The sequence below is a fragment of the Panthera tigris genome, chromosome B1 (genome assembly GCF_018350195.1).
Source record: "Panthera tigris isolate Pti1 chromosome B1, P.tigris_Pti1_mat1.1, whole genome shotgun sequence".
Classification (NCBI taxonomy): Eukaryota; Metazoa; Chordata; class Mammalia; order Carnivora; family Felidae; genus Panthera; species Panthera tigris.
Genome location: NC_056663.1, coordinates 147,849,936 through 147,870,334, shown reverse-complemented (window position 1 = coordinate 147,870,334; position 20,399 = coordinate 147,849,936). Strand labels below are relative to the sequence as shown.

Below are 20,399 nucleotides of genomic sequence, written 5' to 3'. Positions count from 1 at the left end.
GGTAGTATATGTCCTTGAATTCTTTGGTACTTTTGACATTTAAAGGAAAAAAAAGCAATGCATTGGCTTTCTAGGAACCTCTCCTACCAACAATTTCCTAATATCCTAATGGAACTGCCAGAGATTTCTAAAACACAGCCTTGTGGGTGCACATCACTGGCCCTAGGCTAGGTCTTCACAATTATTCCTTTCTGGACTCTAATTGTATCCACCTGTGCCAAAAGAAATTTTATCCAAAGGCTTATCTAATCTCTGAATCTAAGTCAGTTCTCTGAAGCACCTACGAAACATACAGCCAGGAACTTCATTCCACCATCCGACATAAACTGATTCTCTTAGTCCTTTACAGATATATATGTACAGAGAAATATTAAAAGCGTCTTCAAAAAGTCTTCTTGGATAGAGATTTTACTTGTTTATTCTAGCTTTCAGTGGTGATTCTAGACTTAGAGTTTATGTGAAATTCCTAAGAAAAGCAAATTTCTTGTTTCAGCAATGAGAAAACCCAATGAGGATACTTCATTGGGCCACATGATAACATGACTACTCGGTAAATTTTACCTTCCAGAATAATCAGGATGAGTAATTACTGAAGAAAGAGGGTCCAAGTAGTTCTGCTGTACTAGCAACCAAACAGGCCATGCTATATCAAAATGACTTCCCACAAATTGCTTCACTGACGTTGGTTTTTAAGAGTCATTTCAACCCAACCTAACACTTATTCAAAGTCCAGGCTTAGACAGATAACCCAAACTCAGACATTTTGTAAATCATTACACAATGTTTATCCATGGGCTACTTTAGTCACCTTTATAGAGATTAGCTGCCAATTTCATGAATCTTTCTCGGTAATACTTCTTTCATTCGTTCATACCTTCAGGGCCTAGAACTCATTTTATAGCATTTATAATTAATTTTTCTCCAAAACACTACTTTTTTCATTTTTGACTGGTAAGTGACAGCGTAACAAAAGGATATTTTCCACAATAATGTAAAATAGGTATCATAGCAGAAAGGGACAATTTAATAAAAATACTATTGTCCTAATATTACAAAATATTGTCAAAATATCAAAAATATATAAAATAATAAATATCTTAAATTCTCTATGGAGTTTATAACAGCATAGAAAAGAAGAAAAGTACATTTGTAGAAATATAGGTTCACACCCATCGGATCCATGCCAAAACACTATTTGATTAACTAAGTGATTTCCTAAAATTTGCACATATATGAAAATGCAAACCTTGAAGGTTATGGAATAGGTCTTTAATAAATTATGTGCTTCCGTATAGTATGGTTGTTAAGAAGATGATTTTGGAATTGTACAGACTTCAGATTCTGCCCCCCAGAGCCCCATTAACCACACACCTCTGGGAAGATTTCTGAATCTCAGGGATTTCTATGTTTTTTACTATAAAATTAGAATATCAATATCTAAAACTCAAGGTTGTGGGAGGATTAATACAATTGAGTTGATTTATATAAAGTGCTTAGTATGACACCTGGCACAATTCAAATGTTAATAAGCAGTATTTTTGTTCTAATTATATCATCATTCAGAAACAGATACCAAATGTGATGCTTTATAGATAGAAGTGTGCAAGTAAAATGTTTACATGTTTGGTATACACATCTATACATGGAAAACCAGAGAATGCAAGAGCAAGAATAAGCTATGAAAGGTGACAGTACATACATTTACAAATTTGATGAGGTATCTAATGTAGTCATGAACGTAATTTCAGAAGGAAAGCAGAAGTCTTTGTAAGTAATATTACCACTTACCAGAAATCCCAGGCAATTCTTATTTGGCAAAAATAGAAATTGACTAGTAATTTATAAATGGTTCTGGCTGCTGAATCTAAAATATCCAATTAAGCAGATACTTTATGAAGACACAATATTGGTATTTCCACAGTTTCTAAATTCCTGGAAGCAGTCCTGATGAGGAAATTTGTCTGTGGCACTGATTTATTAGTTCTTGGCTTCTGTTGTTTTAAGTCATTGTTTTTGCAGGTGGAAGACCTTCTTGGAAAAGGAATAGAGAAAATTAAACTTCCTTCATTGAAATGTGACCAGAACAATAAGCACTGTTCTTAGGAGATCTTCATGGCTTATCATCTCAGCTGAGGGCCCTTAAGCTGTTTTTAGAACAATAATCCTGGACATATTTCCTTATATCAGTAAGGAGTTTCTTAAGACTACTAAAAAGACAGAAATAAAATTTCTGCCTTAGTATCTGTCTTAGAAAATTCTCAAATGATCTAATGCAAGCTTCCAAAAATCCAGAAATTGGGATACACTGACTATAACAGAATATATGTCAGAGATTATACTTTCAGGAAATGTGCAAATCCTCAACAAACCATGAGAAAGAAATTTTAAGCAAGAAAATCATGATGTTTATTTAATGTACCTCAAAAGTACATGGGAAAAAATTATCCAGTATCTTTGTCCCATATAAACACTTAGAGAACAGTGTAGAAATAAGTATTTACTTTGTGAAAAGACCTGGGTTCAAATCAGAGTTTTATCACTAAACAACTAAACCACCTTAGGCAAATTATTTAATTTCTCTGAATCTCAGGTTCCATGTAAATAAAATGATAATGAAAATACTATGCAGATTCGTATGAGGATCAGTTGAAAAAATGCATTTAGAAAACATAGCTGAGAACATGATATAGTGCAGTAAACAAATGTTAGTTTCACATATCTCTAAACACCTATATCCTTAGCATAAATTGACAGCTATATGAGATATACCATGTGAAATACTTCTGACTAGGGCAACAAAACTTCATTATTTGGGTGATTCAAGCACAATCCATTATGCGAAGGCATTAATTTGTTGGACTTGACTTTTATTGCATTTTGAGATTCAAACTTTAATACTAGGAATTTTAAAAGCTAGTTTGCTAAACAGTCAGTAATTTGAAATGGACCCTGGTGGGAGTATTTACAGTATGGAAATTAGATAATACAACAAAAAAGAGGTTTGCTATTTGCTTGCTGTCAGAGCTCCAGTTTACCAGCACACCACTTTAAAAGAAAGAATAGAATTTGAGGGAAAGAGGAGTTGGTAAAAACAAGTGAATTTTCCTTAATAAAATGTTGAAATTTGTATTTTGGAAATTTTTTCAAGAATATTTTTAATTAACAGACTAGTTGATCAATAATATATATGTTAGTTTGTTTCAGGGGCCTACCTTTTTACCCAAGTGTTCTGTGGATATTCTATTTATTCTTTTTTAAATTTTTTAATGTTTATTTCTTGAGAGAGAGAGAGAGAGAGAGAGAGCACACATGCACGAGCAGGGAAGGAGCAGAGAGAACAGGAGACAGAGGTTCCAAAGTGGGCTCCATGCTGACAGCAGAGAGCCAAATGTGGGGATCAAACTCACAGGCTGCAAGAACATGACCTGAGCACAAGTCGGACGCCTAACCAACTGAGCCATCCAAGCACCCAGGATCCTCTATTTCTAACATCACGCTGGCTTTTTGCGTTTTGCTTCTATTCTTCTACATCAAGTGCTATTCAATTTACCATGCTGGTCTCTGTAAGAAAATATATTTCTGTATTATGCTTCATTCTTTCATACATTTAACAAATAAACATTCTGAGTCAATCTTGTGCTAGGCCCTGGGGACACTCAAGATGCTTAGGATCTAATCCCAATGTAACTAAGATCAGATACTTTTTATATGAACAGAGTATAATTATCTTATGAACCCAATGAGGTTATCCCCATTTTACAGAAAGGTAAACCCAGCCTCAGAGAGGTTTCAAACTTGTCCACAGTTCAAGTGCTTGCAGATGGCAGTTAAAAGTGGAGCCAGGCAAAATGGCTCCAGAGTCTTAATCTTGAGCTGTATTTGAAGTTCTTTGAGATGGAGATGAGTTGAAAATTGGTAACAAATAAATACAATAAACTGTTAAGTTTTGTAAAAGTTTTTGGAAATTAAGTATCCACAGCCCTAGTTTATCTTAGTCCTGACTTACTCCACAAATGTATGCCGTCCTAAACTTTCTGGTGTGAACATTGCAAAGCTGCTGGGTGCTTCTGGCCCTAGTGAGATCTCTGTTCTCTCTCTCTCTCATTCTCTCTCTCTCTCTCTCTCTCTCTCTCTCTCAAGCTTGGTCAGAAATACTTTGCAATGATGCGGTGGGGGCAAGTTTTGGAAACCATTATATGAAAAGAATAACCAGCAATAATTTCCCATCATGGACTCCATATATAGGGCCTTGGAGTTTTCCCATTTAACCATTTTATGGCCATTATTTCAGATAATATTTGTTCTTATTCAATATACAGTAAAATATATAACAGTAAAAGTCTAATGAAAAGCTTAGTTCTGTATATCAGACCATGGCCTAAGGCACAGAAATAATGACATCCACAATTCAACACATGATAAATGAGAGTAGCACATTAGAGGCTACTTCTCAATACAAATAATCTATTCTCTCTAGTGATTCAGAAGTGGCTAACGTGATGAGAAATTAACACTTGAGGAAATATGATCAAATCTTTAGAACATGTCACTCAAAGGTAATATTTCCATGATTAACAACTTGGTGACTGTCTCAGGTTGAGATCCCCAAAGCAGTCTGAGGTAGAGATTAACATGCAGGAAAATTATTAAGAGTCTTCAGACTTAACATCCATGGAATGGAGGAGAAGGAAGCAGGATCAGCTGCTGTGTCAACAAAGGCTTTAGTCAATCCCAATACAGAATTCTGGATCTGGGTGGTAAGAGGCCTGGCCTTTAGTGGACTAGTTACAGGGTGTTTGTTGGCCCGGGAAGAGAGAAGCCCTTGAGGGAGGCAGGAGAGGCAAATCTTGAAGAGGCTGACTGCTGTTAGCACTCCCAGAAGCTAGGGCAATAAATCCTTCATTTCAGAACGGGGCTCTGGTTGGGACATCACAGCATCCACTACAGAGACAAATACGATTCTGAAAAAGAAGAGTTAGAAACTAAAGAAGAGTTTTTTTCATCAATAATTCCAAAGGACAGGGTAAGGTGAATACGGGTGACCAACTGACCCAACACTGGTAATTCAGACAGAATTATATCCAAGGTGGAGCAGAATGACAGAATAATATCTAGCAGCACTTTTAGCTATATTCGTCTTCATAATCTGAGTCTATTATGTTGAGTGACCCCCAGCATACAATTCCCATTTATAACATTATTTTTCATAAATTTTATACTGATTTTTTCCTACTTCTAATCCTTCTGTCTAACAATTTAGCTCCAATTTCTTTCCTTAATTCTACAATCAGACTTGACACTGAGCCATTTTCCAAACAACAAATATCAGTTCTCCTTTTGGTGTTCAAATAGCAAGCAGGAAAAAAAAAAAAAAAGCAGACACTTCTAAAATTGCTAAGGTGTGGACTAAGACATTACTAATAGAGAAACACATAATTACAAATGACCACTCTTTTCTACCAAACTCTTCATGTAAGTTCACCAGAAATGAGGTAACAGACTCTATATTAGAAAAGTGTTTAAACCAAGCCAGAGGTATAATTTTTGTTTGGAATATGAAAGACACTGCATTAATAATTTTGTTGTATTATAATATGCCTATATAACGAATAAATTTCTAGAAAGAAGAGTAATTTATTAAACAATATAATATCTCCTCATCAAACACTTCAATGACTTTCCATATCTGTCAGTGCTGTAAGTAACATTTAATCTCACTCTGTAAGTGTATCTTTGGAATTTCCAAGTCATAAGAATTTTCATACAATCGTTCAACAAATACTTGAGTATTTATTATGGGCCCGACACTACTCTAGGCACTGAGATAAAGAAGTTAAAAAAAAAGATTCTGCTGTAATGGAATTATATTCTAGTAATGGAATGTAAAAAATAAAAACAAATAATTATTAATACTACTAAAAAGAATAAATAAATAAGTAAGCAAATTATTAGTTATGAAACAGTGATACAGCCTTTGCAGAGAATTTAAGTAGGGTGATATGACAGAGGTGGCTTCTCTAGATTGGGTAGTCTGGGAACATCCTTTTGTAGGATGACTCCTAAGCTGAATGATAAGAAGACTCTGGCTCCTCAGTGATCAAAGAGACAGCATTCTGGGTGTAGAAAACAACTAAGGCCCTGAGGCAGGAATAGATTTTACATGTTCAAACTTCAGAGAGAAAACTAGCATTGCTGGAGCTTGGTGAACAAGGACTGACATGAGAAGCAGTCAAGTAGGGGAACAAGGCAAGAGTCAGATCACTGGACAGTTTGTAAACCAGGAAAGGTGGAAGAAAAGGAAATAAATGGAGTAGGAGACAAAAGAAGAAATGAGTAAATATATAGAAGAAGTCAAGGAAAAGGAAGTGAAGAAGAAAAAAGGAAGACAAGACAGCAAAATTTGGAGCCATAAAATACCAGTGCTGTCAGAAAGCATAAAATCTTGTTAAGGAGATACACTCTTAATGTAACAAAATAGAAAAAGAAGACAATCAACACAATTCTGAGGGAGAATTAAGTCAGACTGGTCTGACTACTGTCCTTGACCGCAACATTAACAAGAAGCCCCATGACCACAGTGTGGGCTTGGCTAGATGTCAGGGGGGAAAAGCCAGAAATCACCCAAAGACCCTAATCTTAAATCAAGTTACTAAAACTACAATATTTTTATTAAAATGGAGTTTGTTTCTGAGAAGTTATCATACAGAAACCAGTTTAGTGCCAGACAAAAAGAAGAAACAGATACATGGGTCATGAAAGTAGTTGTCTGAAATTTACAAAGAGCAAAGGACACAAATAAATATGATAGTAGTTCAGCAGAAAAAGAAACCATTTCAGGTTAGAGGACAAAAGAAGTGCTTTTCAGAAAAGGCGAGTGTTGATTATGCCCAAACCAGGATGGGGTGTGTTTGAGACAATGTGCCTCCCACAGAATGCTCTACAGGCTACACTTTATGGAATTACACTCAGTTGATAGTTTTGTAGCCCAAGCTTAATTGTATAGTGGCTTCTCAATTACTTTGAACCTCCTGGGCCCTTTTTTGAAAAGAGGAGGTATATATAACCTTATTTTTCTTAATATCTCTATTCCTGAACAAGTTAATCCTGGAAATTATATTTTATAGACATAATTCACATGCTTGTACCTATAAATCTGAAATATAATAAATTTAGACTCATATTATCAAGCCAAAGCCATTAAGCTAGAATGTATTGGCATAGTGGGCAGGTGATGATTAATATCCAGTAATGTACACTATTAAACAGAAGGGGGCACTTCAGTAAGGTCTCATAGAAGTTAGAAGTAAGCACTCTACTATGTAATAGAAAAGATATGATTGACAGCTTGCTTATCCTCTGTATTTACTGTACAAATTAATAACGAAGTAATTGTTAAGAGTCACCAGTTACCTTGATTGAACTGAGATTCATTATTCAACTCTGGCAATAAATGAAAATACTCACTTTTATCATTTATTATTTTGTTATTGTTGTTGTTAATTATCTTTGGAATTGTGCTGTCTCTCTTCTCCCTGGTTAGGCAGCTTGGTGATTTGGAAAGACTACTTGATTAATAATCAAAAGACCAGTATACTGGCCATTATTCTGGAAATCCTTTGATAGTAGAAAACTAACAGTAATTTCCATGAAGCAGAAATCATGTCTGTTTTATTAGTACTAAGCTCTCAAAACCCAATAAGGACATGGATATAGAAGTTATACAATAAACGTGTGTTGTATGAATAAATGAATGAATGAAGTTGCTGAACCTTGTGCCTCAGCTTTCTCACTGAAATGTGGCAATGATATAAGTATCCTGTTTACCTTGATATGTCATTAGAAGCTCCTAGAAAATTATAACTCAAATACAAGAAAATTATTTTATTATAAGCAGTGCTAAAATTCAAACTCTATTCTCTTGATGTGCAGAATACTGATTTACTTCACCATGGCTCTCTGTCAACCTCTTAACTGATTTTTCAGGTTGGTTTAAGGGAAAGGAAAGCAGAGATAACATTTTGAAAGGACTAATATATAAGCCATTGTTATTTGTGCTTCACCATCTACGTTATTGGAACAGAGTAAGGGTACGGATCATTTTAATGGTACATAATCCAACAGTCATATGTACTTGGCACTGATGTGTGTTTTTGTACTTTTATTTGAATAAAAGGGTATCTGGTGTTCTGGTCATCAAACTAAAACAAAGTAATGAAGTCACAGTCACAATCTCTGGCTCAGGATATCCTCATTGTAAGGTTTCCTCAACTTAAGGTCCCTGTACCTTAATCCATAAAGACTGACATTGCTCTGGATGTGTATCACCTTTTTCTTCTTTGAATAAAAGAACCTATTTATTTCACAAAGTCAATGGAAGAGCTACTGGGTGAATGGACCAAAAAAAAATGAATAAGTTCAACATAGCTCAATGTAAAAAAGAGACACAGACAATATCCACACTATGGTGTGGTAAGAATTAAATGAGAACCCCTTGCTACTTTCCCTCCTGCCCAGAGATAACTTTGCCACCAATGATATAGGGAGGTATCAGGTAGGAAAGTATAACCTGCTCTTTTCTACTTCAATTTGTTGTATAACTGGAGAGTTTCAACTGCTTTGCTTTAGAATACTCAAGTGTGGAAAATAAAAACAAAAAGAAAACAATAACAGAAATTTCCTTCCAACTGCCTTCACATTTAAGGAATGTAGCTAGTTGAAACTATTCATCATCAAGCTGATTTTTACATTGACTATATTTTGGCTCTGTGATACAGTCCCTAACTTTTCCAGTGCTAGGCCCTGACAACTTTCTGGCTCGGTAGTAGTGTTAGCTGCCTAAGACCCCAACAATGCAACAGAAAACCTCTGAGACTGAGACCTTAATGGTGTACTAAATTTAATTTGACAATATTCAGAATAGACCAAGGTCATTAATTGGAAGTATGTCATCAGACAATTTAGAGCCATCTATCTAGTTCACCCACCCACCCAAATACTGGATTTTCCAGGCAACAACTGGTTACATTAACCACCAAGCTCTAGTTAAATCTGCATCAACATCTGGGGCAGTCTAAATATTTGGCTAATCTAAAAGGAAACTTTTGTAAATCTTGGGAAAGTTCCTTTCTAACAGATAGAAAATCCTAGTTGTGGCTTCTCTGCTTTAGTAAAGGAAGGGGTCTTGTTATCTTTACTATTTTTTTCCCTTGTAGCTTTTCTTTTTTTTTTTTTATTTTTTTGGCTATATAAAAAATGGCATATTTTTCAGCATTAATGAACCATGCAAATTCAAGAAGTGTCTCATCCTGCTAAGAAAGACAAATTCATTGAAAGGTAATAATGTTGTTTTCCTGCATGATAGCTACCATTAGTTATTCAAGATTAAGTTAGCAAAAGAACTCTTCCAATGGAAATTAACTGATAATACATTATGGCAATGCTTATGATCTTGGACTGTCTACTAGAAGAGGGTCAATACTAACAGCAAAGAAAAACAAGACAAATGCAAAACACATTATGAAGAAAATTTAAGTAACAATGAAGTATGGATCATAACAGTTGTATTTTGAATGCTAAAATCATATTTAGCAAAAGGGATGTTTTAAAACACAAAACATTCACCATTTATTTTTAAAATGTAGGCCATCATGCTTCATATTTATTAAATTACTTATTCCAAGCAACATGATCACATGGGTCATAGATGTGTCATAGATACATAGAAATTAGTAATGATTTTAGGATTTCATTCTGTAGGTAAATGGAGATATACTGATATTTTCAAGGTTGAACCTAAATAAAATTAGTTCATATTTACTCAGTCCAACACTGAAGAACCAGAGAATCTTAACTGCCTCTGAGTAGGTTTTGGATTTTTATCTTTTAGACCTCTTACATCTAGTAATTCTGTATTTTACTCTTGAAATAAAAAATAATCACCCAGTAATCCTTGAATAAAGGCCTAAAGGCTACTCTATTACTGTATCCATTTTAAGATGATAAATGGAGCAGAATGAAATTATTCTAGAAGATGTAGTCATAACCAAAGCAGAAGCTAGGAATGATCACAGGGAAACATTTGTCAGAGGATAATTTAAGGACATTACTAAAAGTGTGGGAATCCCATGTACTACCTTGATGATTAGGAAAGTGGTTATTAGCTAAGCCATTGTCTGAAACCCACTAAATCACTAGTCCCTTTGAAAAATGATTGGTCATTCTTTTCTAAAGATGGGTTTTTAAATTTAAGAGAAGCTTCAAGCAGCAGAGCTGAAAGATAAAAAGAACACAGATCTTGCATGGGTTTAGATTTCTCTTCTTAGGCAAAGGATTAAGGTAAGATACCAAAATATTTGCTTTCATAATTTTAAGGGCCCAAATCAGTCAACTCCTGTAGAATAAACTACCAGGGTCACCCTAAATGCTTATGTAGGTCAGTAATTTGAATTAGGGCAGGAGTTTTTACATCTGGAGGACAAGATATAATATGCTTCCATGCGTTACACTATAAATCAATATTACAGTTTTATTTGATAATCTTTCCCCAAATTAGAAAAATATTGACTCAGTTGCCTAGTTTTAAGATACTTTAATGTCATTAGATTTTTAAATGAACTTTTATCTGTTATTAGACTGCTATTGTCAGATATTTATTGTAGTATTTTTACTACTACATTAAACAGACATTAAAATTATCTTTATCATAAAGACCTACTGATGGGCCTCTCATGATCAGAAGGACCCATCCCCTTAAGTACAAAACATCGCAAGGGAGGATGCCACCTTGTTCTTTAACTCATTCAACTACATCACATGCCACCAAATGAACGATTTGGTCAAGCTAAGAGGAGAAGCAAACAATTCTGGTTTTTATAAAGAGCTGCTCTGAGAAAAAGAATAAGGTCTGTTATAGATATTTATAAGTATGCCTTTTTTATTTTAAATCCTAATATATAAGTAAATACTATAGAATTCACCCAACCACTCCTCTGATGGAACAATACTAACAAATTATTGTTATCATGATTTTTACACAGAGGTTCTCTTTAAAGGTCAATTTTACAACTTATTTTCTAGCTATTTCATCTGAAAATGAAAACTATAATTCTTCTTGGGCTTCTGGGAGCCACAATGTCAGCCCCAGTAAGTGATCTTATGGTATAACTAAAACCATTGTGGGGAACCTTTAACAAATCCTTCTTTCACCATTTGTTTGTTGTTTATTTTTTAGCTTATCCCACAGCGCCTTATGTCTGCAAGCAACAGCAATGAGGTTAGTTGAAATACTTACAACGATCTCTCCATCTTGGTTGTTTCTTTCTATGGAAACCCAGTAGAGTAGAGATAAAAGCCTTCATTAATTTACCCTGCATGCCTATCCATTAGCTCTTATATCCAAATACATTTCCAATACTGATGTTTATTGGGTGTACCAGGTTATTTCTAGAATATCATTTTGCTCCCCTGTTTGACAGTAAACTCTTTAAAGGCAGAGATAGTATGTCATATATATTTTTATTCTAATAGCACCTAATACAGATGTGTATAGGAGTTTAAGAGCATAAAGTGAGTGGCTAACCCACTGGAATGGGCTGAAGTTTTGCAAGTTTATACACAGCAGGGGAGAGGTGGTTAAATCCTAATCTCTAATCACAGTAATTTAGCATAAGTTTAGTGAGAAAACACCACTAGCAGGAAACGGATCAGTCAGCTCTGACTTGTTCTTTATTTGTAGTAAACATCGTTCTTAATCGTTTTAGCATGTGTAATAATCTGGTTTTCATATTATCTTTCCTTTTCTAGTTACTTCTGAATCTTAATACTGCTCAGCTTCAGCCACTACAGTTTCAGGTACCTCTTTGATTATTCTAAGAAGATTTGCCTATGACATTTTTTTACAGTAGTTTGTATGAGGACAAAATGTTTTCTGATTTCATTTCTGAAATCTCAATTATCAAGGTTATGGATTCATCCCATATATTCTAATGACCTTTGTTTGAAGACAAAAGTAAAAGCTGTAATCTGATTAAGATTTATTTACTGAGAACTTGACACATACCAGACACAAATTCTCACAACTATGAGATAGTTAAATTAACTATTTACACAAAGTCATACTCAGTTGAAGAAGAAGATTTACAACCAGTCTGGCAACTGCAGAAACCATACCCTTCATCCACCTCACTCTGCCCCATATTTTTTATGATCTCTGGGAATTCAGCATTGGTCATGCTATTTGCACAGCTCATAATGTCCTAAAATGCTGTCCTTTTTTATAATGCTGCAGTAGAATTGCAGAAATCGTTTACATTTTGTCCTTTTCTTGCTCAGGACTGATTTTAAATTCTTTCTGAAATGAAAGAGAAATTCTTCCTTTCTTTCATGTCCTCCCAGGGCCCATTTAATTCATGGATTCCTCCTTTCTCTGGGATTCTACAACAGCAGCAGCAAGCTCAAATTCCAGGGCTCTCCCAATTCTCTTTATCAGCTTTTGACCGGTTGGCTGGACTGTTCCCAAATCAGACACCTTTCCCAGGATGGGTCAGTTTTGCCCAGGGATCTCAGGTGGGACAGCTGGACCCCTCACAGCCTCAAACATCACCACAGACCCAACAGGGCTCTAATCATGTAAGTAGAGCCTCTCCCATATTATTCTTTGGAGAGGTAACTCACTTTGAATGTGAAAATGAATTATGAATCAGCTTTAAAATAAGACAGGAGCAGGGTGCCTGTGTGACTCAGTCAATTAAACGTCTGACTCTTGATTCCAGCTCAGGTCATGATCTCTCTCTCTCCCCTGCTCATTCTCTATCTCTTAAAAACAAAATCCAAACAAACAAACAAAAAACAAGACAGGAGTTCTTTAAAATAAGACAGGGGTTACTGAGAGAGAATTCTTTCTCATAATTTTCTCTACCATCACTGGAAGTACTTCCCTATCTTTTCTGATTTCTCACATGAAAAAAAAAGCTATTTAAATCAGCTATTATATCACAGTCACAAATCAAAAGTGATAAAACAAGTCTTAGAAAAGATAATTAGAGAAATTTCATCTTTAAAAAAGAAACAATTTTCATTAATGACATACACATAATAGATACCCTTTTGTTGTCACAGAATTCTTGTATATAAATTACACATGTAGTGGCTAGGTCTAAGAAAAACAGCTCCAGAATTTTATGTTAAAAAGTCGAGTACAGGGGTGCCTGGGTGACTCAGTTGGTTAACCATCTGACATTTTTTAATGTTTTATTCATTTTGAGAGAGAGAGAGAGAGACAGTGTGAGCAGGATAGGGCAGAGAAAGAGAGAGATACAGAGTCCAGAGCAGACTGCAAGCTCTGAGTTTCAGTCAGCACAGAGCCTGATGCAGGCCTCGAACTCACCAAGCATGAGATTATGACCTGAGCCAAAGTTGGCCACCTAACCGACTTAGCTACCCAGGAGCCTCAAACATCTGAATCTTGATTCTGGCTCAGGTCATGATCTCATGGTTTGTGGGACTGAGTCCTGCATCTGGCTGTACACTACAGCACAGAGTCTGCTTGGGATTCTCTCTCAATCTCTCTCTCTATGCCCCTCCTCTGCTCATGTGTGTCCGCTCACAAGTGTGCATCCTCTCTCTCTCTCTCTCTCTCTCTCTCTCTCTCTTTCTCTCTCTCTCTCAAAATAAATAAGTAAACATCTAAAAAATATATCTTTAAGTGCACCTGGTTAGCTCAGTCAGTTAAGCATCCAACTTCTGCTCAGGTCATGATCTCCTGGTTTGTGAGTTCGCACCCATCAGGCTCTGTGCTGATAGCTCAGAGCCTGGAGCTTGCTTTGGATTCTATGTCTCCCTCTCTCTCCCCCCCCTCCCCCACTTGCACTCTGTCTCTCTCTCTCTTTCAAAAATAATCATTAAAAAATATTTTTAAAATATATTTTCAAAAGTCAAGTATAATTTTTTATACCTTTTTTCGGCAGGTTATGCCCTATGTGTTCTCCTTCAAAATGCCTCAAGAGCAAGCACAGGTAAATAAATGGAATACTGTCACTCCTACAGACAGATGGCTATATATACTCTCCACCTAATGCTTTCTTTTATATTTGTAGCTCTGACTCCTATAGCAGGGCTATGAAACTTATACAATTATCTCTGTCTAGTGCCACCATTGCTGGGATTGCATCAGTTTGTTAATTTTAGGCTTACATAATAACTCCTGAAGGAAGAACAGCTAAGGAGATTCCCGAGTTTCCAGGGCATTAGTGTATTGGGAATAAAGGAGCTCACCAAGCCGTAAGTCACGTTCCCTCTGCATGGCATTTGTACTGGCATTTGGGAACTAAAAAAATACTGTAGGCTGACTTTTTCCAACCCTGAATTTTGTTTTAGAGGTAGATGTGTTAAATTGATAAATTATGATATGATGAAGAGATAAAAAACGCTTACCATGTTATCTGGCAGTATGGCACTCTGCTCAAAATATTTCCAGGTTCTTGTGTGTATTTTCAATTTAACTTCATATTACAATCAAATGGTGATTTCTATTAAATAAGAGATCTTAAAAAATGAATGCCAACTAGTATAATCATTAGAGTAATACGAAAAACCCTCTTAAGATTAGTTTAATTAATTTTATAATAAACTAGGTTCAAAGAAATAGGGACATAGATAAATTATTCACCAGCAGAAAACTGACCATTTCATCAAAAGTTACACCACTTGGCTCCCATGTAATCATAATTATGTAATTTTGTCCCACCCTTATCATAAAATAAAAGTTACTTCTAGACATTACCTCATTCTATACTTGGTAAGTGAAACTGCTTCATTTTAAGGATCAGGAAACTAAGTCTTAATGAGATTAAATTCCCAATCCTAATGGAAGTAAATAGATGACTGGGAATATAATTCTTCATCCTTCTTTTAACCACTAAACCAGTGGCTCTCCACCCTCTGTAATTTTCAAAATTACAAATGCCCAGACCCTGCCCACACCTAATGAATCAAGACCTGATGAGTAGATCCCAAGTATGATTATCTGTTAAAATGCTAAATAGGTGATTTTAACTCATAGCCAAAAGTAAGAACCACTGCATAAAATGTACTTCTCAAACTACACTTGTTGTTGTTTTTTAACTCTTATATCTATTATTGTCTCTTATTTAATTATGCAAGGAAACAAAACAGCATACTAAACTCTATGTACATACTAAGGTCCCCATTTTCTGTAAACAAATATACATGTGTAGACACACACAGCTATAAATGGAAGCCAATACATGATAATGTGTGGCATGTTAAACTTGCAGTTAAAGCATTTCCTTGTCTATTTCTGGGTTGCCCAATATTCTAAAAATGCATAAGGATTGTCTCAAAATGGCAATTATTAAAGCAAAACATTCTTGAGAATTCGTCCCTTATCATAGAACTTCTAATACCATATCCTGCAGAATAGTGATTCTCACAAAACAGGGAAAATGCTGCTAAACTATTCTCTTCTTAGATATTCGCAAAGTAATTTGTACATGATGTCTGTATATAAAATCTACAGTTTTTATGTAAGGCCCAAGGTGCCATTTTTGAAAATCTTGTTATTTTACTACTTCCTTAATGTGTTTGACCAAGCAGTCTTTTTTTTTTTTAATATGAAATTTATTGTCAAATTGGTTTCCATACAACACCCAGTGCTCATCCCCACAGGTGCCCTCCTCAATGCCCATCACCAACCCTCCCCTCCCTCCAACCTCCCATCAACCCTCAGTTTATTCTCAGTTTCTAAGAGTCTCTTATGCTTTGGCTCTCTCCCTCTCTAACTTTTTTTTTTTCCCTTTCCCTCCCCCATGGTCTTCTGTTAAGTGCAATCTTAAAGTCCAGCATCATGTGTAATATGAGTTATTTCTAAAGTCTGAGAAGGACTACTTTATGCATATATGCATATATGTGCTTAAAGAAGGACTACTTTATGCATATATATATATATATATATATCAGCTGTAAAACAATATTGACATTAGAAGACTTTTTTTTTTTTAACGTTTATTTATTTTTGAGACAGAGAGAGACAGAGCATGAACAGGGGAGGGGCAGAGAGAGAGGGAGACACAGAATCTGAAATGGGCTCCAGGCTCTGGGCTGTCAGAAAGAGCCCAACGTGGGGCTTGAACTCTCGGACCGTGAGATTATGACCTGAGCCGAAGTCGGACGCTTAACCGACCAAGCCACCCAGGCACCCCTAGAAGACTTTTTTAAAGACCTATGTGGATCTAATGGAAGCTCTTATGTACTTTTCTGTTTACAAATAGATGTTTCAGTACTATCCAGTCTACATGCTCCTACCTTGGGAACAACCTCAACAGACAGCCACACAGTCACCTCCACAAACAGGACAGCAGCAATTTGAGGAGCAGGTAACTACTAGTTAATTGTAATCTGACTAGTTCCTCCTGAGAATAGAGAAGTTATAGTAAATTTTCAGAGAAGAGAATATCTGAGTATATTTACTGCAAAAGTCAACAGCCTAGACTGATGGTGACAAAAAGATACAGTGCATTCTCCTAACATATCACTAAGATGGAAGTGCTCGAAGCTGAATTTTAAAAAGAACGAAGTCAGGGAGTGGACTTCAGTAAAATCAGAGGCCAAAGGTTGCATCATCTTGGAAAAAATCTTCTAATTTTTTGAAAGTTACCAGCATCCCTCTTGTCATATTTACATGTGGCTATTATTAAAAAATAAATAAATAAATATCCCCCATGACAGACGGCACCTAGGATCACTAGGTACAATTAGATAACTTTATATTGAGCTTTGTGGCCCTGCAATACATTTTTGGAATTCTAATGTAATTCCAGGTGGCACATACATAACTAGATTTCTTTTAGTTAGAATGGGGGAAATTTTTAGTAGTTTATCACCACTCTAAAACTAAATTAGAGAAAACTGAAAATTATGCTTTAAGAGACTGGTAGTAGTAATTCTGAGATGTGTTAATTTAGAGAGAAAGGGGAAATTTTAAGCTAGGAATAATACAGTATTAAAAAGATGCTTGGCAATTTATCAATTTTTATCACCTAGAAGATATGAACTTTTATTTAAAAAGTATGTAATATAATTATAATATAATACAATATTATATATAATTTTAAGTCATCATTTATTATAAAATTATGACAAAATCATACAACAAATCTAACACATTTTCCAAAAATCTGACAGATGCCATTCTATACCCAATTTGGATATATTCCAGTACAAGTAGAACCTGTAAGTAATGCATATTTTTCTTTAAAAACAAAACTAACTTTTCAAATGACTTGCTTCATGACCTATTAAATCCATCAGTGCCCTTCATCCAAAACCCATCAGGAACACCACCATAGTTGAACAAAATTAGATTTATCTACTCATTGCAACAGCGGAGGACACACATAGGGAACTCTGGGTGTCTTTTTTTCTTAATAAATCTTTTTTTAAGTTTATTTCTTTATTTTGAGAGAGAGAAAGAGAGCACATGAGCAGGATGGGGCAGAGAGGGAGGGGGAGAGAATCCCAAGCTCTGTGCTGTCAGTGCAGAGCCCTACATGGGGCTCCATGCCATAAACCATGAGATCATGACCTGAGCTGAGATCAAAAGTTGGACACTTAACCAACTGAATCAGTCAGGCACCCCTGGGGGTGTCTTAATAGGAAGGTGACTCTTCTAGGCTTCTGTCAGGTGATTTTGGGGAGACTTCAGGAAGTAATGGTTCACTCTGAATTCGGTATTCTCAAGAAATGATTGATAGTTCTACAACTGGTTAATTAAACAATTCTTACCTAGAAGATAAGAACAACAAAGCAAGGCAAAGGCTATGATTCATAAAAAAAAGAAGAGTTACTCAGATTATCCAGGATATGAGGATACCTGGTATTTTTGTGGCTAGCATGGTGACCTTGCTTTACACAAAATTACAGAGTGATCTTGTTTTTGTTGTTCTTCATCATGTTCAGACATGACCTTGTCTGATGTTGGTATTCTGCAGGGTTGTTAATATTCAACAGAACACCAGAGCCCAGCAGAGAATGTCCAGCAAGCTCCTAACAACACAAGCAGAGTTGTATGTCCCATGTCACAAGTTACTTTTCTCTTTCTCGAATCTAAATGATTATGTTTGTTTTTAAGAAACTGAAATTAAAGAAGTTGAGACGTGTGTTAACTGCCTTGAATGTAAAACCACTATTTTATAGATGAAAAATTTAGGCTTTTTAAAAACTTTCCAATTTTTCAGGTTATACCGGGAGTCCAGCAGCAACTAGCCTTAGATCCCTTCACAGACACAGCTTCTGAAACTGTTGTGATGGTAAGATTCCTCACCACACTGTGCTACCTACCAGAAATCAGCAACTGACAACCTACAGGTTCCCGCACTATTGTGCATTTTAATGAAAACTTTATTATTATTTTTCCATCAACAATTATTCCTCTTTCCACCCATAATCTTATGCCAGTCAAGATTCAATTTATGCAGATTACCAAATATTTACTACTCTATATAAGATACACTCCTAGGTACACTCACTTAAAATCAGGTATCAAGAGACATCCATGTTTGCTGGTATTTATTTATAGTCTTTCTATGATAGATTATAACCTAGAAAACCAATGAAGTCATTTACTTCTCAATCCTTTGCATCCCTTGCATCTCAATCCTATTGCTTTATATTCTTCCCAATTTTGACCTCATACTTGAACCGGTAACCACTTAGTTTTCTTTCTAATTCTTCATAGCCAGCAGGAGCACAAAAAGAAATGATAAACTTTAAGCATGCCAACAGAGGACTTTTCATTCCTTCTACTTCACAAAAACCCAGCACTACAAATTATTTTGCTCCTGCTATAGACCCAACTATTACCCCCCAGGTGATGGAAAAGAAGGTAAACAAAGATCCATTTTATGTAAGAAATTGTTATCTAATAGAAAATATAAAGTTAATGTTTATAGGACTTAGTCATGGAAATAATGAGAGAGGTAATGATATAGTAAAATATGTGGTCTTTACCTTGAATAGGGAGGCCAATAATTGATTATTCATAATCAATTAATTAGAATACAATTTAATTTTTATTTAATAAGAACTTCTTGTGAATGTCCTTTTCTCACTAGGCCAATACTGATTACCGAAAGGAACCATAAGATGGTGTCCTAATCGTTCAGAGTTTTTGGTAAGTATTTGCCAAGAGGCATGCATTAAATACCATGACATACCCTAAATTAAAAGAGAAACAAAAAACTGTCAGGGGAACTAATGAAGAGGTCTTACCAAAAGGGGGGAAGTTAGTGTTTAGATAGTCCTGCAAAGCTAATAATTTGGGGGACTTTAGCAATGTTTTTTAAAATAAAAATAAATTTTTGAGAATCATGTATGCCTATGCTATATGTTTGGTATTAACTCTGAAAACATAGGTAGTAAATGTGTAAAAGACATTCTACAAACACAATATAGAATCAGTTCTCCTAAATCATCACTTTGCTTTGCAAGGTAGAAGTAACTTTGCCAATACATCTGTGTTGGCTTGGAATGAAATAAAGTCTCCAAGGGTTAAAAAAAATTGCACAATCTCATGGAAATTAAAAATTCCATGACTTTTCTATCAAATATAACCTTAATTAATTACCTGTCCTAATGGGCTTGGTTGACCGAGGCTCATGGGTGTTTGATAGAAGGGCAAGCTGGAATGGCACCAAGAAATAAAGAGCAGACACTAAAAGGCAAACAATCTGGCCTCAAGGGAAAAGTAAAAGGCAAAGGTTTTTTTGAAATCTCCTCCCTGCTAAGAGTCTTTTCTGATTCCTCCTTCTATGAAAATGAATACTTAGCATTCTTCAGTTGAAAAAAAATCTACAAAAATCCAACCAGAATTGAATAGTTTAGCACCTCTTTAGAAAAGTCACTTTTATAATGTGACATTTTGTATAATGCAACTCAATTCAAGTTATTTAATCAGAAATACTAAAATATTTCAGTATAGTGTGACCTTTACTCTAGGTGACAACAGTGCCAGAGGTTAAGTTTTCTAACTTTTTGTTAAGCATTTTGGAAAATATCTAGAAAATATTACATAAAACAGTCTATTGGTATTAAAATATACTCCTTTTTTATATAATTTATTGTCAAATTGGTTTCCATACAACACCCAGTGCTCATCCCAATAGGTGCGCTCCTCAATGCCCATCACCCATTTTCCCCTCTCCCCCACTCCCCATCAATCCTTAGTTTGTTCTCAGTATTTAAGAGTCTCTTATGGTTTGCCTCCATCCCTCTGTGTAACTTTTTTCCCCTTCGCCTCCCCCATGGTCTTCTGTTAAAGTTTCTCAAGATCCACATTTGAGTAAAAACATATGGTATCTCTCTTTCTCTGACTGACTTATTTCACT

General features: G+C 35.4%; 1 protein-coding gene across 1 annotated transcript; it reads left to right on the top strand.

The window, feature by feature from the left end:
* The first annotated feature begins 11,091 nt into the window (after positions 1–11,091).
* Positions 11,092–19,157, top strand: ODAM (odontogenic, ameloblast associated). Its single transcript, XM_015539666.1, has 10 exons — positions 11,092–11,142; positions 11,231–11,272; positions 11,803–11,850; positions 12,394–12,627; positions 13,965–14,012; positions 16,287–16,391; positions 17,200–17,247; positions 18,252–18,323; positions 18,752–18,898; positions 19,128–19,157. The coding sequence occupies exons 1-10, from the start codon at positions 11,092–11,094 to the stop codon at positions 19,155–19,157; spliced, it is 825 nt and encodes a 274-aa protein (XP_015395152.1).
* Positions 19,158–20,399: the final 1,242 nt, after the last annotated feature.